We start from the raw sequence: 26,699 nt of genomic DNA, 5'->3' as shown, positions 1-26,699 counted from the left end.
CACAGTGGGCTATGGCGTTGCCTAAGGGTTATTTGGTAGCAGTTGCACTACAATAGCAATACTTGATAGGAGATCTTAATTTAAATTAAAAAAAAAAATTAAAAGCAAAACAACATCTCAGAACATGTCACCCTCAGCTTTATACATTCTAGTCACTTACAAACAATAAAAGTAGAGACTCCAAAAAAAAAAGTAGAGACTCCACCCTCAACCTGATGGAAAAGAAAGGTTGGGGTAATCCTGCCTCTCGAAAACAACTGTTAAAAAAATTAACATTTTCTCACAAGAAGATCAAGATTTTGTCTATAGAGTCCCAAGACTTTCTCATATTTAGAACTAACATCAGTGTGACTGAAGGGAAGGAATGAGAGGAAGCAAAGGGGACCATGACCAGGAGTTAATTACCCACAGTCATGGCTAGGGAAACCTTGGACATTGTGAAATTCTCTGGAGAAACTTTGCTCACATGTAAGTGGTAACCCGGGACAGTGGGAACTCTTGTGCAGCATACCAATGTAGACTCACATAAAAAAAAAATAAGAAAACCTCAAATTAACAATGTAATGCTGAAGCTTAAGGAACTAGAAAAAGAACAAAAACATCCAAAAACCTACGGAAGAAAAAAAAAAAAACATAAATTAAGTGAAACAGAAAACAATCCAAAAAAATCAGAGAAATCAAGATATATTCTTTTTTTTTTTTAAGATTTATTTATTTATGCATACAGAACTAGGGTACAGGCCAGAGGTGCAGGAGCGGTGAGAGGATTCACCAAAGACAGAGTGGGGAGCAGAACAGGTAAATTGATGAAGTACACTGCTGAGGGGAGCAGCGGGCGGGTCAGGAGAGGTCTGCAGCACCATGTGGTCACCTCTGGGGCAGGCGGGAATCAAACTCATGCGGAAGTGGCTTTAGCTTCTTAGTGCTGTGCTTTTACCCACTGCGCCACCAGGAAGGGCCAAGATATATTCTTTTAATGAACAAAAAAATGACATGCCATTGTTATGCTTACTTACAAAGAAAAGTGGGAAATCCAAAATTAATAAAATCAGAAATAAAAGAGGTAAAATTACAACAGAAAGAGCAGAAACACATAGGATCATAAAGACCCTATTACAAAAGCCTTTATGAAACAAACTAGACAACCTAGGAGAAGACAAAGTTTTAGACTCAAGATTGAATCAGGATGAAACAGCAAAAAGTCCAATCATAAGTGCTGAAACTCAGAGTAATAAAAAAAAAAAACCTCTCAAAAAAAAAAAAAATCTCTAAGAATGAAAGTCCAGGACCAGATGTAGTTGCCAATGAAGTCTACCTAATTTTCAAAAAGCTACTCAAGTCATGCAAAAAAAAAAAAAAAAAAAAAGAGGGAGGAAATCACATTCCATGAGGCAAACATCACACTGATACCCAAATCAAAGATGGTACAAAAATAGAAAAACGACAGACCAATATTTCTCATGAATATAGATGCAAAAATTGTCAACAAAATACCAGCAAATGAAATACAGCAAGATATCAAGATATCAATTGATCATACACCATGATCAATTAGCTTCATTCTGGGAATGCAAGCCGAGTTCAACATATGAAAATCAATCCATGTCATTTATCAGATCAACAAAAATGAAGATAAAACCACATGACCTTCTCAATAGATGCCAAAAGAGCATAAAAGATTCAACATCCACTTACGATAAAAACACTAAAAAAAAGGGAATAGGAGGTCTTCCCTGGTGGTGTAACAAGTTAAAGCACAGCACTATGAAGCTATCTGCAGCCACAGCAAAACCAGTTTGATCCCAACCAGGGAGGTGACCCACAAGGTACAGCAGACCTCTTCTGACTTGTTGCAGTGTATTTCAGTACATCTGCCTGTTCTGCTCCCCTCTCTGTCTTTGGGGACTCTTCTTACCCTCTCTCTCCTGTACCTCTGACCTGTTCCCCAGTTTTTGTATGAATAAATAAATCTTATAAAAAAAAAAAAGTAGAACATATCTGAATGTTATAAAAGCCACATATGACAGTCCACAATCAACATCATACTCAATGGTGAAAACAAAACCATTCCTACTAAGATCAGAAATAAGATAGTATGTCTGTTATCACCATTAATACTCAGCATAGTTTGGAAGCCCTAGCCAAAAGCAATTAGCCAAAAAAAAACATAAAAGGAATCCAAATTAGAAAAGAAGTAGGGAAGCTAATCACTATTTGTATACATGACTTGTTAATATAGTTTGAGAAATCAAAATACTTTACCAAGAAGCCTCTAGAAGTAATAAATGAGTAAGTGGCAGTAGAGAAAAAGCAATACACAAAAATTGGTGGCATTTCTCTATGCAAACAATATATTAGAAGAAAGGGAAACAGGAATACAATTCTACTTACAATCATGTGAAAAAGAATGAAATACTTGGGAATAAACTTAACAAAAGAGAAGGACCTGTATATTGAAAACCATAACATTGTTAAAGGAAATAAAAGAAGATACACAAAAAAGTTAGGTTATCCCATGTTCATGGATTGGAATAATTAGCATCATTAAAATGGCTGTATTACGCAAAGTAATTTACAGACTCAGTGTAATATATATAAAATCACAAATACCCCAAATAGCTATGACTTTTCTCTCCTGCCACTTACTCATTTTTTATTTCTAAAGGCTTCTTGGTAAAGTACTTTGGTTATTTTCTCCTTTTCTTTAAGGATTGTTTTAGCTATTTGAAAACCAATGGAATAAAACTGAAAGCCCTGAGATAAATCAACACAAATATGGGCAGTTAATCTATAACAAAGAAATTAGAGCCATACAATGAAGAAAAGAACACATTTTCAATAAATGGTTTGGGAAAAATGGATAGCCACTTGCAAACAATGAAAAAGACCCATACTTAATTCCACCACAAAACTTAATTCAAAATATATTAAAGATCTGAATATTTAGAGCCAAACCCACAAAGTACCTGAAATTCTACAGAATGCATCACAGGACAACTACTACAAAGATATATTTGGGCACAATTCCAATAGCAAGAGAAACAAATGCAAAATCAATACATGAAAATCAGTGGCATTTTTCTATGCAAGCAATGTATTAGAAGAAAGGGAAAACGGAATACAAACCTATTACAATCTTGTGAAAAAGAATGAAATATTTGGGAGTAAACTTAACAAAAGAGATGGACCTGCAAAAATAAACAAGTGGGACTACATCAAACTCAAAAGATTTTATATTTCAAATAAAACCACTACAAAGCAAAAAGGCAACCTACTGAATGGGGGAAAATATTTGCATATCACACATCTAACAAGCTAATCTTGAAAATTTAGAAAGTTCTTATACAATCCAATAAACAAACAAACAATCCAATCAAAACATGGGAAAATGAGTAGATACTTTTCTAAAGAATACATTCAGATGGCCTACAGACATGAAAAATTGTTAAACATCACTTATTATATGGGAAATGCAAATTTGAGAACAGGCCATATAAATAAGAATGTTATCAACAAAAGTTGGTGAGGTTGATATAAAAAAAAAAGGAACTCTCATCTACTGTTGGTGGGAATGCAAGTTGGGGCAGCCCCTGTGGAAAATGGTATGGATATTTCTTATGAAAATTCCTTATCATCCAGTAATACCTCTATTACATATTTATCCAAACATGCAAAACTCTAATACAAAAAGATTTATCTATTCCTTTATCGCTACTTTTGTGTGAGAAAATGTTTTCCCAATTAGTGATCTTTCTGTTTGTTTTTAGTAATGTCTCTTTTGCTGTACAGAAGCTCTTTAACTTGATGTAGTCCCATCTATTTATCTTTGCCTTCACTATTGTGGCGTTGGGTGCTCTGTCTTTAAAGATGTCGCTAAAGTGTATGTCGTGAAGTGTTTGACCCATCTTTGCTTCTAGGTATTTTATGGTTTCCGTTCTTATGTCTAGGTCAGATTTATCTATTCCTATGTATATGTCAGCACTGTCTATAACTGTCAAGTCACTGAACCAACCCGAGTGACCTTCAACAAATGAATGGATAAAGGAGTCACAGAATACTATACATCTGTGAAAAAAGACAAAACCAGCACAAAATGGATGGACCTAGAGATGATTATATTAAGTGAAATAAGTCAAAAAGTTAAAGTAATTGGATAGTTTTACTCATCTGTGGAATATAAATAACCAAGAAAAACACACAGGCAAAGTATAGTGGGAATAAATCTTGAACTCAGTGAAAGAATATAATGGTTACCAGAGAGAACACAGTCGGGGTATGGTGAGAAGAAAGGGGAGGAGGATAGACATAAATGGGGTATAGGCCTGGGTAGTTTGATGGAGGGTAACTAGACCATGTACACATAGGAAGAGCAAAAATGTAGCCCCTCCCAAATTAAATAACAAAAAGAAAAATGAGAGTATAAGTTAAAAGTTCTTATGAAGGTCCATAAAATCCTCCCTCTCTACCTCATCTACTCCTTTTCTCTTAACACTCTTATCTAGCTATCCTAACTTTCCTCCTGATGCTCAATTAAATATGCTCCTTCACATTCCAATATGCTGTGCTTTAGAGGCTGGGATGCACTACCCCAGATGGCCCCATGTTTACTCCCTTGAATTTCTGACCACTTATATTATCCCAGAATTGCAATTCTTCCTAACTCTTTCAGCTTTAGTTATATTCATATTTATCACCTTCTAATATTAACACTTACTTCTTTTTGCAAACCTTCTTTCCTCACCACAGGCCCCTTCACAAGCATCTATGACTTTAGTAGAGATTTTTTGCTTTGTTTTGTACCCCTAACACCCAGAATCGTACTTGGCACATAGTAGATACTTAATAAATACTTGTTGCATGATCAAAACCCAACTTATTAGAGCTTCAACATTCAATTATCAACCATGTGTACATGATTACAGAATAATCACAATCTCTATAAAAGTTTACTTAACGCAAGAAAATCTGTTTTAAAACATAATTTCTCAACTAGAACTGATTAATTTCTCATAGTGAGACAAGATGTAAATAATACTCTTGTTTTAAAAAATTCCAAAAGCGGGGCCCTCCCTGGTGGCGCAGCGGGTTAAAGCACAGCACTAAGAAGCTTAAACCACTTCCGCATGAGTTCGACCCCCGCCTGCCCCGGAGGTGACCACATGGTGTGGCAGACCTCTCCTGACCCGCCCGCTGCTCCCCTCAGCAGTGTACTTCATCTGTACTTCATCGATCTGCCTGTTCTGTACCCCACTCTGTCTCTGGTGAATCCTCTCACCCTCCGCATCTCTGTACCCCAGTTCTGTACGAATAAATAAATCTTAAAAAAAAAAAAAAAATTCCAAAAGCGGGACGACCTCCTTGGTGGCACAGTGGGTTAAAGTGCAGCACTGCAAGCTAGCGGCTCTGCTTCAGTGCCAGTTCAATCCCTGGCCCTGGAGGTGACCACATGGCGTGGCAGACCTCTCCTGACCCACTCACTGCTCCCCTCAGCAGTGTACTTTGTCGATTTGCCTATTCTGCTCCTCACTGTGTCTCACACTTCCCACCTCTGGCCTGTACCACAGTTCTGTATGCATAAATAAATAAATAAATCTTTAACAAAAAATAGCAAAAGCATAACAAAATTTAAGGAAAAAATGCTGTTAATCTTCCTTAAAATTATACATTTTGGATAGATGTACAAAGGTTTCAAAAAGCAACAGCTTTCCTGCCCACCTGTGACAATGCAGGTGCCTCTCTTTTTCTTCTTCCATTTTCTAATAAACTTGTCCTTTAAAAATGTTTAAAATGGGGGGCACCAGAGTAGTTTCCCATCTCTTGCCATTGGCATAAAGCAGCATGAGAGCAAAATTTTAAATTATGTCTTTTAACTTTAGAATCCTAACTGGTTATATTGTTTTCTCAATTATTAATGTTTATGAGATTATTTATTCTGATAGTTGAGCATTTCTGATGAAGTTAGTATTTAAATGTTTACCGAAAGACACTATGAAAGAGTCTAATATACCAACTCAAATAATTTTTCTGATTAGTCTTACTTTGTAAATGCATTCAAAATGGTCAACTTAAAAAAATGCAATTCACTAATTTGTTAATCCCAAACACTTTTCAAAATATTTCAACAGAATGTCAATTGAACAATGCACTTAAATGGATTCAATGCATAAAAATCTGATTTCTAGGCAACATTTTAAGTTCAAGAGAGAGGAAAAAGGAGGGAATTGTGAGATAAAGATGGATGATGGAATATGTAAGTTAATATACGAATACCTATAAAATTCTTCTTTTCCAGCCTTTCCTTCATTGGAGGGTATGAGGAATCCACCATCAGCCAACTGTATTCCCTTCCCAGTGCGTAAAACTTCTTTACCAAAATAATCCTGTGTGTGAAACTGAAAAGACTCTGCATTTTTGCTGTTAATTTTTATACAATGTTCAGAAATACCAAACATGTATAGCTGTAGAAAAAAAAAAGAAAAAATTGATGTATGGAAAACAAAATTATACAAAAGAACATGGTTCAGAGAATGAAAATAAGCTAAAACTGAATATTACAAAAAAAATATATAGCTACTAGCAGGTTCAGGACTATGATTTATTCACATAAGTTCAATGAAACTATATATATGAAAATATTTAACTTACTTCCTGGAAGCTAAAAATCTTAACATGAGAGACCCATATATCCAAGAGTGTGCTGTACCTTTTTCCTATCTTGTGTATGTGCTTCCTGCTCTATCTGCCATAGAAGGTTATTATTGGGACAAAAAAATAGTACTGTGAGAAACTTTTCAAGTCAAAATGAATTAGAAAGGAAAGAATAGTGAAAAGTTTTGGAATTTGGAGATAAGATTGTTATACAGACCTTGTCTACTTTCAAAGCACATGACTACCCCTAAAATAGCTTTTCCTTTTATCAGACTTGACTATGAAGTTTGACTCATTACTTTGGAATTGTGGCTTTCCCATTTACTAAATGACATTGGCAGTTACTAAATCTATACGTCAGTACATTAATCTATAAAATGACAGACAAAATAATATTACCATTGAGAGTGTTTAGAAAGATTAATCTATAAGCAATATATGTAGTTTCCAGGAGTGCTTAGCACATATCAAATAATAAATGCTAACGATTATCAGTATTATTTTTAATTCTTTACTACCTAAAATTCTAACAAACTAGTACTGCCTTAATAAGAATCCTGTTTTAAAAATGTATATGGCTACTATAAGTTCTAGGCTCTGATTTATTCACATAAGTTCAAGAAAACTATTTTTTTCTGACAGTACAGTAATAAAGGAAGTTTTGAAGGGGAAAGAGAAATAGATTGAAGTACAGGTCACTCTGACATGACTAGGCAGCAGAGGGTGTGTAGCCTGACGAGGAAGCATGCTTTCATTCATCCATCCTTACATGGTTGTCTTTTTAATAGATCTTAGAAATATTACTTAATAAGATTACATTTGCTACAAAAGTGAATGGTATTCTATACAAAAGCATACCTGTTTAGGAGAAAATGCAGAGGGACGTTGGCCTCCTACTGCTACTTTCAGAGAGAGTCTAGTAATAGTGGATGTTTTTGCAAGATACAGACTGCCTGGCTGTGGAGAAATACATTGTCTTTGTTTTTTTTTAATTCGTAAATCCTGTATATCTCTGGCATTCTGAAGAACTGAAGTTAAATCTATCAAGGAATTAGCAAAAAAATAAAATTGAATATAAAATTGAAAAAGTACATGTTTGCTTTACAAAATTATCAATTTGCTCTAGTTTGAAATCCTTAAGGAGGAAAAGTTTCAACTTACAAAGAACAGCAACAGATTTTTATTTCAAATTTGGCAGAAAATATTATGATAAAATATACTGCAATGGCAATCCTAGATTGTCTACTAACTTTTTAAAAGTAACGTCCTTAGTAGGTACTTTGAAATAAAATAGAATTCAGACCTAATCTTTGGACTTAGAAAAGTTAAAGCATTAAAAATATTTTGAGGGCCTCCCTACTAGCCCAGGGGTTAAGTCTCAGTGCTATCTCCTGTATTGCCAGAGTTTAGTCCTTGGCTAGGCAGCAAGCCATGTATGGTAAAGCAGCCCTCTCCTGTCTCACCCACTGATCCTGTTATCAGCATATTTCAGTAAATCCACCTGTTCTGCTCTCTGCACTGTCTTGAGTGAATCCTCGCACTTCCTCAACCCATCTCTGGCCTAGATCTTCTATGCATAGATAAATAAATCTTTAAAAATAAGTAAAAGCATTTTGAAAATACTACAATAAAAGAGGCATTATTTAATATGAGAAATAACTGGAAGGCAAAACTGTCACACAATTTTGAAATTATACCTAAAGTCTCTCCACACTTAGTGAAGATTGTAGTTGCTTCTTGATTGGAGTTATTTTTGTTCCATTGATGAATTTCACTGTCAGTAATATTTTCGCTATCACCAGAGCCATGGTCATCTATAATTTTTGGTTTGTGTTTATTTTCCTCCAAGTTAGTGATCCTGCTAATAAACTGTTCAGTTCTTTGAAAGTGTGACTTAGTTTTAAAAGGTGGAACAAATACTTTCATTAGTTTGCCTGTAGTGCTTGAGTGTTTCCTTTTTTCATTTCTTGTGACAGAAACTTTGTAAGGCTGTTCTGTGATTGGTAAATTGCTTGAAGATTTTCCCAAAGTCAGATGTGTATAAAAATGAGATTTAGACAGAAATTCCTGACAAGGTACAGTGAAATTTGGACGCTTTACTTCTTGCTGATCCTTAGTTGTGCTACAGTTGGGAAGAAAATATTTAAGTTTGATTATTCACTAGTAAATAGGTTCTCATTCACTAGTAAATAGGCTCTCATTGCTTACTTGACAATCCTATCCTGATAACTGTTTTTGCATTCATTCACTGTTATTGCTGACATTCCAAAATAACCACCCTTTCCAAATCTGTATAACTATTTTAGATATGTATGTGCATACACACCACCCACACACAATATTGACTCTCAGTCTTTGTACTTTACCTCCAACTTCATATAATAAAAGTCAAACATGGAGCTTCTATTTTTCCCACTTCAGTTCTATCACAGTACTCCTTATTTATTATTTATCCTCTTTACCTTACCAACGAAGTATATTTGTCTTCTTCCCAACGCTAATAACTTCACCTGTACTCTTAAAACCACCTAATAACTCAGTCTTCTTAGGAGTCTCATTCCACTCTTTCAACTATAATTCCACCCCTTTCTTTTCACTTTCTGCCACATTTCTATTTTTAATTACTTCTTTCATTTAGCCAGAAGTCCTCACTCATCTTTAAAACACCCTTTACTCAGCCTTAATTCCACTTTAAGCCAATACTCAGTTATTTCACGCTTCATGGCAACCATCTGAAAAATGTAATCTACACTAGCCATTTTCACTTCCTCAATTTCCACTCACTGAACTCTTATTTCGCCCATTACTCTACAAATTGTTTCTCAATAAATAAGCTCCAAGATGCAAAATGAAACTGCTTACAGAGTAAACTCATTCTGTTCAACCTCTCCACATTTTCTTCTTAAAATTCTTACCATTAATATCAACACCTTTGTCTCCTGATTTCTTTTTCTTCCTCCTTTCCTCTTCCTAAGTATTAAAAATATTCCCTTTCCTAAAGTTTAACTTCTTCCTTAGGTGATATAAATCATCTCTATTGTTTAAATTATCATCTACATTATAAAACTATAAAAATATTAAACAACATCTTCATTGTTGAATTTTCCCCTTCAAGGTTTATACTTTGAACTACACATAGCATCAGCAATCTTTACCCTTATGTTCCATAGACACCATATGTCCAAAACTAAATTTATCACCTTCCTTAGAATACATGTTCTTCCTAATATTTGGTACCTTATTGAAAACCCCATATTTTCTTCAGTCAACCCCGAAAACTTGGAACTTGAGTTCTAGGTAACTTCATTTAGTTATCCATTCATTTACCCATAAAAAGTTTAATGAGTTCCTACTACGTAACAGACTGAATCAAGCTTATGTTCTAGTGGAGGAAAACAAGCATGCTCATTGATAGGGAGAAAATCAAGGTACAATAAAAGGGGCAGGAAGTGTCCAGTAGAGCTAAATTAGTGATATTTTATATAGAGTGGTGAAGAAGGCATTATTGATAGTGACATGTGTACAGAGACCGTAAGGAAGCAAAGGAGAAAGCAATGAAAGAATTTAAGAGAAGACTGTTTCAACCAAACAAACAGCACATTTCAAGGCTTAGACACAGTTAATCTGGAGCAGACTGAACAGAAGGCAAATTAGTATTTGAGATTGGAAAGGTAGCAAAGGTCAAATCTTGGCAGTACATGAACATCACAGTAAGAACTTGGGCTTTAACTCTAAGAGGGAAGTCGTGGAATAATTTTGAGTAAAAAAATGATATAATCTGGCTTCTTCATTGCCAATACATTGTGCAAAGGGCGGGAGATGAGAGCAAAGTCGGAAATGGGGATACTAGTTATCTGAAATAATCCAGTTATATGATGTCTTGAACTATGAGTTAGTAGTGAGAAGTAAATGTATTTTATATACAATATGAAAGCAGAGTTGTTAGTCTTTTATATGAAAACAGATTAGGCTAACATATGTCAGCTTTGGACATGTTAAGTTTAATAGGTCTATTAGTCACCAAAGTAAAAATGTCAAGTAGGTAGCTGGACCAATATGATGTTCAGAGAAGACATATGGAATATATTTGAGTATATATAGACAATTCTAAAGGGTTATAACGCTTTAAGAGGATCAAAGAGATAGACTGGCAGGATTAAAAACATCAAGAAAGGCTTTTCTCTTTATAGTGAGAGATACAAAGCAACTAATTTCACTGAAGGGACTAATGACAGAGAGAGAAACAAATTAGAGATGAAGAGAGGACAACTGCTGAACGAATTTCCTTGAATAGATATATATTCTAGATATATAAGATCTAGTGCACCAGAATTAATAAACCAAGCTGTTTCCAACCTTATTTTCATAGATTTCTTTTAAGTAAGGGTACTATGAAAATGAGGATCATGTTATGATTAAGATGAGTAAGTGGAGATATTTTGTCTCTTGGTAAATTGCTACTGACCAGATAGAACTGAATCAATCTATAGTCCACTTATTTGCTACCACCTGAATTAAATGGAAATCTTTACTTCCTTAAAATCTTCAAACAGGTTTGCTTTGGTATATATCCAAGATAAAATCTACCTATGTTGCTCTTTTCTTAGAAACTTCCAAAGACAAACCACCACTTACCCAGCTTGATAGTTTTAACTTGTCGGGAATAATACAAACTTTTAATTTGATTCCAATTTATTTCTGTTTGTTTCATTCCAGTCTTTACCCTACACCATTGCTTGTGAAATCCTGCTTGTTAATGTCACACCACTTTTCAGTGGTTCTAGAATTTGGAGACCCATCCTTCACCAAGCATTCTTGATATCTATCTTAAATAACTTTCCCTGTTCAACTTTTGTCACATGATTAGCTACCAATTTTCTGTTTTCAAATCACTGTTATATCTATTTTAGTATTGTTAAATCTATTTTAGTATTGTAGGTCCTTGATTATTTTGTTGAACATTGATGGGAAAAAAACAATCCAGGCCAAGCTATTCAGGTCTGCTTCTACTATACTTTGTTTTATATAAAATTGCAGTTTCTGGCCCTCCCTGGTGGTGTGGCAGGTTAAAGCACAGCACTAAGAAGCTAAAGCCACTTCAGCATGAGTTCCATTCCAGCCCCTAGGAGGTGACCATATGGCATGGCAAACCTCTCCTGACCAGCCTGCTGCTCCCCTCACCAGTGTGCTTTGATGATCTGCCTGTTCTACTCCCTATTCTGACTCTGGTGAAGCCTTTCACTGCCCCTGCACCTCTGGCCTGTGCCCCATTTCTGTATGCATAAATAAATAAATCTTAAAAAATGAAAAATTGCAGTTTCTAAAAACCTATCTATGATGTTAAATTAAGACTTACTGTATATTATAGTAGTTCTTCTTTCAAGTCTGGCTCTCAAACTACTAATCTGAGTTAGACTTACAAATTTTTATAACCATTAACATGGGAAAAACTAGGTGCTCAATTTACTTTGTCAATGCACAAAACTATTTTCCTATAATATGTATAAGTTAAGAGAAGATAAAGATAGATAACTAAACATTTGCCTTATTTAATATTATGTTTTTGATAAAAAATAATCACCAGGTGTTCTATATTCCATAGCAGATATATCTGTAGCTTACTGAAAGCTATATTCCAGAAAAATAATTCAAAGACTATTTTAATAATGCCACAAATAGTTGTATTTGAAAAAAATAACATGAAAACAAATCATATTTTGGGCTTAAAAATCCTCTTATTTCTGCTGTCATTATGGAAAATGAACTTTTAGCTTTGTCAATACCACACCCCCCCACTGTTTTACCAAACACATTCTTTCCCTGTCTTCTCAAATTACGTATTTGAATTTGTCAGTATTAACATTTGACTATTTTACAGATCAGTGTTATATTAGTATAAAATATTAATATTTACATGTAATATATTATGATTGTGTTTCCTTTTTTCACAAGTTTTGTTTTCCTTTGAAGTAAATGTCTTTTAAAACTTTAAGTTTCTATGTATTTATTTATTCACAAAAAAAATATACATAAAAAAAACCTACTTGCATTCTGCTCATCAATCAAATTTTTCACTCCTTCATGAATAGTGTTTTACAGTTATTTCATTAGTTTGATTTTAGTTAGTTTACTCTTGCTTATTGTAATATGAAATAATGTTTGTTAATCTCTCTATGTCCACATTTAAGAGTGGGGGATCAAAAAGCTGTTTGGAAGCTCTTGGCAAATAGATGGGACTTTGCTAATATAAGCTTGCTATTGAGTAACTGAAAGTTTCCAAATCTGGAAGTTAAATATGCTTCCAGTACATAGTTGTGTTTATAGCCATGCCTAGGTGTTCAAAAATAAATAAACTCTGTGGCATTTACTGGAGATTTAACCTCTAGTTTTTGTTAGAGTTAACAAGACAGTTGTACATTTTCAATATAGTCTTTCATTTTGGCTCCTTTCTTCACTATATTTCTGAAGATTCATCAATTCTTCAGTCTGTGAAGTTTCCCTAGGTATAAAATCATTGTCTCTCTTGTCTCCTTTCCCCCAAATTAGTTTTTGCCTGCATGCTGAGAAATTTAGTTACTGTGGTCTTCTTTTCCATTTTTTTCTGTGTATGTGTACACACACACACACTATTGTGCACATGCATGGCTGTAAGTTCTCTTGCTGTTCTTTTAGTGAAGTTTTAGAAGGTAATGAAAGTAAAGTGTATATGCAAATTAAACATCTTCACTAATAAGTTTTCTAATGAACAAAAAACACTTCAGTTATTGCTTTACTTTTATCTCTTTCAGGGCCCTATTCTTCTGTTCTAAAATGGTGTAGCCACAATTGAGTCTTAGTAACACTACTCTCGTTTTGGTATCCCCTTTCAATACCACCTTAAGGACTCCCTTTGCTTCCCTCCTGTTTTCTCAATTCCATAACTTCCTCCCTGACTATATATTTGATTGCTTAGCTTCCTTAGAAAAGTACATGGGAGATAAATCTTTTGATACCTACATATCAGAAAAATGTCTACCCTCAACAATTGACTTTTGATCAGTGATAGGATTTTTTTAGGTGCAAACCATTTTAAAGGTATTACTGTACTATACATACAATCTACAATCTTTTTAATTTCCATTGTTGTCAATGAAAGAACTCACATACCTTTTGAAACTGTTTGAAACCATGTCATCACTTTGGAAATTTTAAGGTTCCTTTTTGTTCTTAAAATTTCACATGAACATACCTTAATGTTGGGTCATTTTCATTCATCTGCTTGTTCAGGGTGACCTTTCAACAGAGGAAACTCATAACCTTTGACATTGGTAAATTTTCTTAGAAAATTTGTCATTTCTCCTATTTTTTCTTCGTCAAACTCTGAATTTTTGGATGCTACACCCATAAAACTGACTTTTCTGATATCTTTTTAAACATTTTCCCTCTACATTTGGGCAACTTTTTAATTTTTATCTTCTGTTTCTGCTAGTGAGTTAATTTATTTCTGTCAGTCATCCTATTTTTAGTTTTTAAAGCCTCTTTCGACAGCAACTTGTTCCTATTTTAAGGATATTAATTCTCTTTCTTGACGTTAGTAATTTCTTTTCCTCATATTGTCTATTTCCTCCAATTTCCTTTTTTGTTATTGTGGTTTAGTTTCCTTTTTTATGAAACTAAAAAAATAAGGTGATAATGTGAATAGCACTAGAGTACTACCAAAGTATGGAATTATTTACTCTGATGTAAGTTTTCAAAAAGGGAGGTATTAACTTCTTTACCAAATATTAGTGCCATTACTTTTAGCTCATTTAATCAATTATTTATTTTAAAAGCTCACACTTTTCCTATACTATAGAAGTAGAATTTTTAAAAATTTGAACATGTCTTACCAATAGGGTCCACAGGTAATTGGCTCTAAAGAAATGTGATGCATAAACAATCTTCTATCTTTTATTGTGCCTAGAAAATATTATTTTACATTATATATTACATTATGTAATAATGAAAACCTAATGATTTTATTTCCTAAGTGCATTACACATTATTGTAAACATCAGCACAAAAATTAAAACAATTAAAAACTTTTCCAGTACAAATACTTAGTAACTACCAAGAGAAATACATTTACAAATTGATAAACTATATACCAAATAACTTACATTGTAAACATTTAAAAAGTCAGCATAAATTTACTTAACTGATGTTAATCATTACTCAAAGGTATTAGCTGTCAATATATCAATACAAATATCAAATTTAAAATTCATTTTTTGAAGGTTTAGAAACTAAACTTTAGATATTACTTATTCTCAGCATATAACTTGTATTTTACAAACCTTCATTTAATCCACTAAGAGGGGACTATTTGAATAAACTAGAATCTATTAACATAACCATATGTTAAGTATAATGCAACCATAAGAAAGGTCTCTAGATAAATTCTTAAGTAAACAACAAAGAAGGTACAAAACAGTATATGCATCTGAATGATATAGGTAATGAGTGCATCCATAGCCTTTTTTTTTAAAAAAAAAAGAAAGAAACCTAAAAGAATATATAAAAAGCCATTAACAATAGTTACCTATAAGTGAGCAAGAAGTGGGGAAAGTGATGAAATATATGGAGGGAATATAGGTAGTTAACACTTCTCCAAGTATATCTTTCTATACTTAGAGGAATAAAATGTTTTATTTATCAAATACAAAATTAAAGCAGCAAATAGTAAAATTCCAACCAAATCAAAACAAATCTAACAATTTTCAAATTGGTAATCACATACAAAAAATCATTTTGAGGGACATTTGAAGAAAATTCTTTGACTACATATTCTTTGACTAGACACACATACATTCTTAATGATAGTCTTAGGACAAAACCTGTAAAGAATTCTGAAGCTTTTCTTAGCAGTTTTATTGTTAGTTTTAACACTGGTATTTTAAATTTGAAAACATTTATATTCTGTAAGAAAAAAGTCTCTAAAGGGAGATCCTGGGAATCTACAGATCAGGGACAAGACCCATTTGATATAAGGCTGACAAAACTATTATAATTATAATGATATATGTCTTTCTCATGGTCAACATTTTCATTGTGTTGTATGTGGCTGTAGACTTGTAATGATTATCCCAATGAAGTGTATGAGCTACACTAGTATTTTTAAATAGAATTCCATTTGCACTTGAATTACTGATAAACTATAGTTGTTCACTTGTATATTCAGCAAACATTTATTCAAAAATTAATAAAATGAGCTTTTTTCACTACAAAGAAAACAATAATATTTGTTGTCAAAGGTAAAATTCAAGCTATTAACTGAAAATTGGTATTTTATTTAGAAGCTCTGTGTTTAGACCTTTTGCCATGACAGTTACCCAATACGTAAACTGTCCACATAAGATCAGTGATAACAGTTAACAAAAATGGTTAATATTGTACAATAAGATGTGTAGTATTCATAAAACTTGTGTAACTCTATGAACTAATGCTTTCCAAATGATCAATGTACACTGTTACAAATATAAAAATTCCTCAGTTTTAACATTTAATGTGGTAAATACAAATAGACACAATTCCTAGAAACAAATATTCTTTGGGATTCTCAGTTAATTTTAGAGTATGAAGAGATTTTGAGACCAAAAAGTGTGAGACCCACTGCTGCAGGATCAAGTAAATATAATTATGGTATTGTTACCAGGAAACAAGAATTTCGTCACTAATTGTAACACCACTGATAATGAGCATACCTAGCAGCCCCAAACTTGCTTCTCATAAACTACTAACCACTGAAAGTGTCTTAGGAAAATGGGTTGATTCTATGTTGGAAGGAAAAAAATTTGCAGGGAGATGCTAGGAGATTCTTTTTGCGATAATAAAAAGCAAACACTTAAGACATGTGAAATCAAAACGAAACCAAACCCTTGGGAATAGTTTGAAGTTTTTCACCTCCAAATTTAAGATGATTTGAACATCAAAAATAATTTTCTTTTTGTAAAGAAATGCATTATTTTTTTAGAAATGCATTATTTTTAATGAATTTTATTTTAAAAATTTATGTATTATAAATAAAATTCCAAAAATTTTTAGTCAACAGAAAAAAAAAGTTTATTTGCTGACACTAGCTTTAATTATCACAATATTTCTTATGAAAAAATTGATAAAATTAGGCAGTACTAATCCATTTTAGGAAGCATAGTTTATCCCCAATTATATAGAGAATGCTCTTCCTTGTTGGAATCCCACCCAATAAATATATAAGGAATAATAGAAATTGAAAATCACTACTTTTCAACCTCCAATTAAATAATTGTCTGTTAAAAATAAAGATTGTTTGGTAAACTGAGTATTGTTATAGTACCAAAGATTAGTTATTAGTTGTAAATAGGAACACACATCTTTTCAATGAAGTGATCAAACATTACATTTTACATTATATTTTCCTGATGTGATGCAATACCTCCTCAATATCTTCAATACCTCTTCTATGAGGCATACTTGCCAAAAAAAAAAGCATAACCTGACTCCAATTAATTCTAATACAGAGTTTAGAGCAACAAGTTAAATGATACCATGAAGAAACAAACAAATCCAGATGAGAAAGTCTAGAAAACAATTGGATTGGTCATTTTAAAGTGCTAGTATGTAAAAATAAAAGTAGAAGACTACCACAGAATAGATTTTTATCGATTTTCTTTAGTAATAATGACTTTTTGGTTATACCATTATGAAATGTCATTATGCTTGAAATTAACATTCAAATAAAATATGATTTATAAAAGCGTAAACATTACCACAGACATTATTATACATCTATCCACATATTATACATCATTAGAATTAACAGTTATTACAAAATAACTATATTATAACACAATAACCATTGAATCTAGGTGATGGCTATGTGGGTATTCATTCTGTTATTCTTTCAACTATTTTGTGTGTGAAGATGTTCATAGAGAAATACAGAAAAGAATCATTCACCAGCAAATGGGGGATGATGATCATGCTGAAAAAAATCATTAAAAAAATAAGATAATGATGATCAAATAAATACTGAACATGGACCAACTCAAGGTGATACCAAAAGTAAGTTACAATAATACATTACGCAATGGCAGCACTCTTAGAATCAAATACATGTTCTACTTTCTTCTAGGAATTAAAAACCAGTTGTTTCTACCGGGTAAGATTTGTTGATATTCATAATGCAATCTAACACTGTCTTTCAAAACTTAAGACTCACATATTGCATAGGCTTAAAGACAATTTATCAAAACAGCTGGGACTACATTAAAACCAAACTTCTGTACAGTAAGAGACACTAAGACACACTCTACTGATTGGAAGAAAATATTTACACTTTACACAAATGATAAGGGACTAATTTCAAAGATCTATAAAGAGTGCATATGACTCAACTAAAACAAACAATCCAGTCAAAAAATGGGCAAGAGCTAAAATAGACACCTCTCCAAAGAGGAAACGCAAATGACAAACAGGCATATGAAAAGATGGTCAATATCACTTATAAATTGGGAAATGAAAATCAAAACCACAATGAGATACCACCTCCCACCAGTGAGAATAGCCTATATTTAAAAAAATTGGCAAAGCCACATGCCGGCAAGGATGTGGAAAAAAAGGAACCTTCTTACACTGTTGGTGGGAATTCAAACTGGTCCAACTACTATGGAAGCTGTGTGGTGGGTCTTCAAATTATTAAAAATGGCTACCACATGACCCAGTGATTCCACTTTTAGTAATCTACCCCAAAGGCAAAAATACAATGCTTTGAAGAAAATATACACTCCTATGTTTACTGCAACACATTTACGGTAGCTAAGATATGAAAACCTAGATGCCTCAAACCAGATGACTGAATCAAGATGATATGGTATATATACACAATGGAACACTATTTAACAAGGGAAAGATAAACTCATGTCATTGCAAAATGAATGGAGCTGGAAGGGATTATGCTCAGTGAAATAGAAAGAAAAAGAATAGATGATTTCATTTATAGAAGGAATATAGGGAAACAGAACAAGGGAGCAGAAAAAAGACAAAGCTAGTGGCAAATTAAATTTTAAACATATAGCAGGGGTGGGAAGAGCACAAAAGAGGATGCGGATGGTTCTCGGGCCATGAGGTGGTGGGGGTTTTATGGGGATTACACCCAAGGGGAGAAATCAAATATTGTACAAAAATGATGAAAAAAACAATAAAGTCACATATAAACAAAATGAAAGCTGTTTCACAGTAAAAAAAAAATAAAGAAGTTTATCAAGTAATAATTTAGTATGGTAAAAGCTATCCTAAATTTCAGAATTTAGGGGTAGGGGTGGTGGTGAGAAGAACTGATCAGATTCTTGTAATATTTTGAAGGACTTGGTGGGTTGGGTGTGGAATGTGAAGAAACAAGTAAAAGATGGTATTAAGGCTTTGATGTGATTAGGTGGTGGAGTGGCAATGAGAAAGCAAAGAATAGAATCCAAGTTTGGAGGTAAGGATTGAATTAGGACAAGATTTCAACACCGGCCTATGTAACGTTGAGATGTGTGTTAGGAATCCAAGTAGCGATATTAAGTCAGAAAATGAGTAAATATGTCTGGAGTTCTAAGACAGGTTAAGTTTGCAGATATAGTTTGATAGTCAGGGAAGTTTAGGCAGACGAGAGATCTAAGGACAAAGGACAGGAACATTTCTATGCATCAGGAAAAGGAAAGAATGAGGAAATATCACCACCATCAAATGAAAATGAACAGCCATATAGGAAAAAACCAAGAGAATGGGGTGGCTCAGAAAAGTGACAAACGTATTAAAACAGACCTAAAAGAGTGAAATGAGGAAAAAGAAATGCTGAATGGTTGTGCCAACATGGAGATCCCTAAGGCTTGGGGAAGAGTAATTTTGGTGATATGGTGGAAACCAAAAGCCTAATTGGATCCTATGAACTGGATTTAGTCCTTACAGCTATTTTTAATTTAACAAAGGTCATTTTTTTGGCCCTCCCTGGTGGCGCAGCGGGTTAAAGCACAGCACTAAGAAGCTAAAGCCACTTCTGCTTAAGTTCGATTCCTGCCTGCCCTGGAGGTGACCACATGGAGCGGCAGACCTCTCCTGCCCGCCCACTGCTCCCCTCAGCAGTGTACTTCATAGATCTGCCTGTTCTGCTCCCCATTCTGTCTCTGGTGAAGCCTTTCACCGCCCCTAAGCCTCTGGCCTGTACCCCAGTTCTGTATGCACAAATAAATAAATCTTAAAAAAAAAAAAAGGTCATTTTATAATCATTTATGTTCTTCAATTATGGATAATATCAATATTTTCCTAGTATTATTATGGGAAAGTTCACATAACAGGGCAAGATGTAAGTTTAAGAAACTACATAGCAAAATCTTGTTCAATTATATATATACTCAAAATAACTGAGAAAATTAATTTAGAATATTATATGTAGTACCTATAGAGAGAAAAATGACAAAGAGTCAAATTTTACCATCTGGAGTAGTTTTTGAAGGCTTTAAGGGGTCTTCCTGATTTCCCACTGTTCTGTCAAATTCATTTAACAAGTTTCTTTTGATTGGGGGTTCTCCTAAAAAGAAATTTCCAAACATGTTTTTAAAGCAAATAAAATCAATTTCTCTATTTTGAAAGAGAAAATTCATTTGTTTGCTATCAATTTAATTGCTATTTTTTTACCATTTAAAATATCACTATATAATGGGGTCTAGGATAAACAGATCTTGTAAGATACTACAGAAAGCTATTTTTTAATAAACTGGCACTAGATATAACTCTAAAAAACAAAATTTCTTCACATAACTTTTTTCTTGTATTAAGCTCAAGAAAGAATTTCTTATATAGGTCATTGGAGTAAGTGGTAATAAAAATTATGACTGACCGAATAGTTGATTTGTTAAACATACATTTTAAAAAGTTATAGTCCAAATAATATTAAGAGCAGATATTATTTGCCAAGGAAAGAAAGCAAGAAAGAAAAAAGCAGCTAACATTTACTGAAAGCTCTCTACTATGTATCAGATTCAATGCTAAGTGTCTTAGATATGCTATTTTATTTTATACTCATAATTGCCGATAAGTGTCAGTTGCATCTTGAAACTCAGAGAAACTAATAGTGCAAATTTTTTTAAATTTGCACTTTCTACAGTAATTTCTCAATTATAACTATAATAGTAACCTTTAAAAAAATTAAAAACCTTAAAACACTACTCTCAGTACACACTCAGGAATTGAGTTAAATCATATTAGCAACAAACTACACATCAACTCTGAAAAAATATACTTAGTTTACAAGACTAATTGTTATAAGCCAGTATGCCAGGACTGCTAAGGAAAACTGACTGGCAATCCCCAAGGAAAAAGATAATTACCAATTGAGCGAAATGAATCTCCTCTTCTTTTCCCAATTCTTGAATTTAATAAAATTGCTTCCTCATTTTTTTGGCATGAAAAAAGTGAGTGTTTGGCATGACTTAGTAGTTCAGAATCTGTCAGCTCACTATCTTCCATAAAAGCTTTGGCAATCTCCACTGTTTCTCTTTCAAAACAGTTTTCTGGATGTTTGGAGTAAGTAGAACAAACTTCATTTATTTTTGAGAGATTAGAAAAAGTTTCAGTTTCACCAATTTCCATTTTTGTTTTTGCAGGTAAACCTTGCTCTTTTCCCAAAAGATGGTTATTTTCAGCAAGTGATACTTTTGTTCCTATTACCAACTGTTGCTTGTCTTCCTTAAATTGAGAAACATATGGAGAAACTTGAATAGAGTGATTATTTTCTGAAGAACCACTTTCAACAGTACAGTTATGTGATACTTTAAGTTCTTTATTATAGATTTTTGCAAAGTGCTTTGGGGTACTGTTATCAATACAGGCGAGAGGAAGTATCTCTGATGCCTCTTGTTTAGATGTAGGTGAATGCTGAAGAGTATATTTGGTTCTGATTAAATCAAATTCCTCTAACATTCCCTTAACTTTGTTTAAGGCACTTTCAGAAACTGAAACCTGTTTTCCACTTGCTGTACTAAATCCAGAGAAAGCAGATGATAATTCAGGAGCAGTATACATCATAGCACTTTTTTCCTTTGTGCACTTATCTGAATGTTCATTATTTTTGGAAGACACTCTGCAAAAGTGTTGGCTGGTATTATCTTCTAGATTTGAGAATACCTGTCTTGCTTTTTGTAATGCAGCATCTGATAATGGTACAGATTTTCCACTTGCTGTGCTAAATATCCCACAGGTATCTGTAGAAGAGCCCGATTTGGGATGCTTTTCCCTATTAAGTTTATATATATCAAAAGTTTTCATATTAACCTGAGATGTTATTTCAGAAACATTCTCTGATCCACATATACTTTGGTTATTTGGTAAAATTTGTTCACATTGAATGTCAGGAAAAACTTGTGAATGAGTACTACATTCTTTACCATCCTGAGAATTAGGGAAAATATTCTCTGAATCATTCAATGTCTTATAACCTGACACAATTTTTGTTTGGCAAGTGCCTGATTTATTCTCAATGTTTTGCTTATTTACCTCACTGCAATTACTCGATGTTTTGCTTAATGCCAATCTCTCTCTTGTTTCAGGTGTAACAGAGTCTATTTTAGCACTTGTACAGAATGCAGGTGGCCCTACTTCAAAATGATCTGAATCATCTATGGCCAACTTACTGGTTGTATTTTTATTTTTGCATGGTGAAGAGTTACTCACAGGTTTTTGGACACACGTACCTTTACCTACAGTTTGCCGGCATATGTTTTCTCCTTGTATGGTAGCTGTTACTTCAGAAGAACACATGTTTTCCCCATCTTTGACATCCTTGACTTTTGGTTCAACATCAGCTTTATTAATTTTTTTTGAGAGCTTTTCTGATTTATCACATACATCATTAGAATGACAAAAGTCAGAATGAGACCCATAGCTGTCAGACATGCTTCTGTTACTTAAGTAAGTTGAATCTTGTTTTGGAGAAAGATAACTTTTGTCATTTTCAGTTAAGATACTACTTGAACTATTTCCATTTGGAAGACTTTCTACAGAATCCTCAGGATAGTCTTTTAAACACATAACATTGGCAACATTTTTTTTTTCTGGCTGATAATTGAATTCTCCTTCTCTAAGCAATTTTTTTGCTTCAAATAGTGATGCCTGACTAACAGAAATTTTTCTACCATGTCCAGTGTAAAATGCAAAAGCTGAATTTCCAGTGGCTGACGTGGATTGATTTGTATACATCACAGGATTTTTTGCTGTTTGTTTCTCTTTATTTTCAGGTACTTCAATCTTCAGAGAGATATTATTTGATATTTCATTATTTTTAGTTTGTCTATATAAGTTATCATGTAGAATTCTGGGTAGCGTGACAATCTGATTAGAAACAAGTTTGTTTTCTTCTAGAGTTTGATGCATTTTTTCACATTTTGGAACAGTTAGTTCACCTGTGTCACATGTTAATTCAAGCCCTTTACATTCCACTCTGTCCCTTAGTATCTTTGTGCCTTGATGACTAACGTTGATTTCACTACTACTCTGTTTTTCTTCGTCAAAAATATGTTTCACTTTCTCCAAAGATTCCTTTGTAATTTTTACTTTTTTCCCACTAGCCATACAGAAACCCAACACAGTAGAGTTTTTGATCTTTTTGATTTCATATTCTGGTAGTTGCTGGAGAGTCAGTAATTGATTTTCAGTACTAATGGGGCCACTTTCTTTCAATATTTTGTCTTTGACCATACTTGTTTCCTCATGACTTGAAATGTTTACTTTATCCATGTTAAAAAATAATTCAGAACTCAAGGAGTCTGAAAAGCTGTTCAATTCCTTTTCTGTACATTGGTCATCAAAGAAATTAGTAACTTTATTTAGTGACTCTTTGGAGATTTTGATATTTTTCCCACTTGCAGTCTGAAAGGATAAATCAAAAATGTCAAAATATTTTATGTTTTGTTCCATCTTACTAGCAGCTGATACCTCTTTATTTGAAGCATTAACATGAAATGTTTCTTCAGCTTTCACAACTTCCAAACAAGTTAAATCTGATAAACCTTCTTTAATTAGAGTGTTTCCCTCTTTCATACTCTGGCTAGATAATTTTTGAGGTATGCTGTGATCAATACATGGCAAGTCCTTTTTATTTTTATGACTATACACTGTATCATTTTCACTTGAATCACTGTCAGCAGTTTCTACATTATAGATGTTTCTGCTCCCACCAGTAAATCTGTTACTTTCATCTTCTTTACTGCTTTTATAATCTTCAGTCTTTTCTTCAACAAGATCAGCAGTGATCTCATTATTATTTTGTAATGTTATTTGACATTTATCATTTTTCTCATTATTATAATTTTCTATCTTACACACTGAAACAACAGAATCAATATATTTACTTGAAGAGAAATTCCCTGGACCTACATCTGCAGAAGTTTCCTCACTAATATTCTCAATGTCACTGAACAGTTTGATGGCTTTTTGCAGGGCTTCACTAGAAACATTCAGTTTTGTTCCAAGAGCAGAATAAAAGCCACTAAACTCCACTTCATTTTTACCTGTTAAATAGGCAGAAGTATTTTTTTTGTAGTTGGTTTTCAATAAGCAAGCAAACTTTTGCTTAACTCCAACTTCATCTTCAAATTTCTTTTCGTTTACCTGACAGGCCAATGGGGCATTAACTGTGAGCTGAAGAGAAGCATCTTTCCATCCCTTTGAAGTAGGACTCAAGACAGTCATCTGATTTTTAGACATTTCTAATGTATTATTTTGTGGTATGAGGCTTGGCTTCTTAAACTGTGTAAATTCAAATTGACTTCCTGATTCTTCCAATATAGTTGAAAGTTCAGTTATTTCTGCCTTTTGGCTGGGTGTTAAAATAAGGTTTGAATAAAGATCTCGATTTAAAGATAAAACTGGAGATGTGTGACTATTTTCACTATCAGAAACAAATATGTTACCCTGTACGAACCCATGTAGAATATTAGTTGACTGTAAATCAAGTGCATGAGGTTTACTTTGTTTCTTCTGATTATCTAATAAGGGATTTATAATCTCAGCATCAGCCAACCCAATAGGATGCTGTTCTTCAATATCTCTGAAGAGCATTTTACTTTTTCTAAGATTGTGTTCAGAGAGTTTTATCTTTTTATTGGAAGCTGTTTTGAAGTCATTTCCAAAATCATGATCTGAAATTGGATCTGAGACTCCTGCTCCTTTATTCATAATGTAATCATTATTTATACTTAATTTTACATTTGTCTTCAAGGAGTTATCAGACTTCAAATCTTGAACTAGAGTCATATTGTATTGTTGCTTTACAGTGTTTCTTTTCTCTCTAAGATCATGGACTACATCTGATGAAGCAAAATCTCTTGTAATCAATACCTGCATTGCTTGCTTGTCATCTATGTCTATACACGTGTTAGAGTTCTTGAGAATGCATTTGCATTCTTTTACATGACTGAGGTCTGCCTCCTGAAATTCTTTACTGTTTTCTAAAACAGGGATATTTCTTTCATTAGTTGGAAAGACAAAGTTTTCCTCATTGTCTGGGAAAAGTTCTTTAGAATTTGGATTGATAGTTATTTTTGAAACTAAAGCAGAATCTTCTTGGTCTTTTTGGGTTACTGTGAGATTTTGAATTTGGTTCAAATGTTCCTTCATAGGTGGTAACTCAGCTTTTTTAGGATTTTCATTTAAAACACTTATTTCTGGATTCTTTTCAATGGGAATATATTTGGTTGATTCAAAACGACCTTTATCATTCTTACATTTTAGTTTATCTGACATCTTATATGATTCTTTTGTTGTAGAATTCTCATCTGGGCTTGACAGAGGAACCTTGGAGCTCGGAGTTAAAATGGCGATATTATCATGGACATATAAAAAGCTTTCCTGGGACTGAAATTGAATATTAGTATATTCCACTTCTATATGTGAACGTGCACGGTGACAAGCTGCAGGTAAGACCTCTTTTATATATGAAATTCTTTGGCATTTTGGATCATCTTCACAATGTCCTTCCTGTAAGTCTGAATGGCAATTAGTTTCTGTAGCTTTAAATGACTGTGTTTTTTCCTTACTAATTTTTAGATCTTGATAATCAAGTTCTTGAAATACTTTTTTAGAAGAAATGCTTTCATTATAGGAACATTTTCTCATATTCGTCCCAAAGGAACTAGTTAAGGACCAAGTTGGTTCTTCAGAATTATTCTGTATACTTTTTTTTTTGACAGAGTAATGCAATGAACCTAAAAAAGATACAAAGAAATAAAGTATTATCAAACACTTACTAAATATGTTCATTAAGTTAAAAGGTAGTGTCTAAAATGAGAATTATATGAAAAGTAAGAAATGTCAAATATAAGATTGAAACAGCATTATATTCTTTACTTTGAAGTGATTAATTTTCCAACCAAAGATAAGTAGAAACTAGTATGTTTTGTTGATTTTTGATGCTAGTATTTTTATAATATGCATAAACTTAATAAAAATTAGTACTTAGTTAAAAAAAGCAGACAACTATCACAATTATGATTCAAAATAATTTTATAGCAAAGTAAAACTGGAGAAAATTTATAACTAATATTTGTGTGGTAAGAGACAGAAAAGGAAGGAAGAGGAAAGAAATGTTCATACCAAACATTTCCTTTAATTCAATCTTTCATATGGCAGAGGGGGGAATCAACTTTTGAAAATTAGATCTACACATGAAAGATGACCTAATCTCAAACATAAGGGCAAACGAATTCAACTGCTCTATTTGGTTAATTTTACTGACCATCTAAATTTCTTATGAAAAAGCCAAACTAATTATGTTTAGTGTCGGGGATCGAGACCAGGACTTTGCCTCCTATGCACAAAACACAAAACAACACTTGATCGGAACTTAGGGTAAACATCCTGGTTGAGAATGCAGCACACCCAGAAAACCAAATCGTGGGAAAAGGCTGCAGCTCAGAACCAGAGACCTGAGGATACACCGCAGACCTGTTGCTGATCTTTGTCCCAGCAGCCCCGACAAAGCCCTGGATATAAACTGAGACAACACAGCTAGGTGAGTG

At 33.3% G+C, this 26,699-nt stretch overlaps 1 protein-coding gene across 1 annotated transcript in view; it reads right to left on the bottom strand.

The window, feature by feature from the left end:
* The window catches only part of BRCA2 (breast cancer 2, early onset), a 68,625-nt gene that overhangs the window by 17,134 nt on the left and 24,792 nt on the right, over positions 1-26,699 (bottom strand). The window contains exons 10-15 of the mRNA XM_012723243.1: positions 21,015-25,886; positions 20,120-20,215; positions 14,517-14,586; positions 8,346-8,770; positions 7,507-7,688; positions 6,271-6,458 (exon numbers count right to left, since the gene is read on the bottom strand). Of these exons, the coding sequence (XP_012578697.1) occupies positions 6,271-6,458; positions 7,507-7,688; positions 8,346-8,770; positions 14,517-14,586; positions 20,120-20,215; positions 21,015-25,886 (5,833 nt within the window). The remainder of the gene's footprint in view (positions 1-6,270; positions 6,459-7,506; positions 7,689-8,345; positions 8,771-14,516; positions 14,587-20,119; positions 20,216-21,014; positions 25,887-26,699) is intronic.

The sequence above is a fragment of the Condylura cristata genome, unplaced genomic scaffold, assembly GCF_000260355.1.
Source record: "Condylura cristata isolate star-nosed mole 26May11 unplaced genomic scaffold, ConCri1.0 scaffold00010, whole genome shotgun sequence".
NCBI lineage: Eukaryota > Metazoa > Chordata > Mammalia > Eulipotyphla > Talpidae > Condylura > Condylura cristata.
This window is presented reverse-complemented; position numbering and strand designations above follow the sequence as displayed.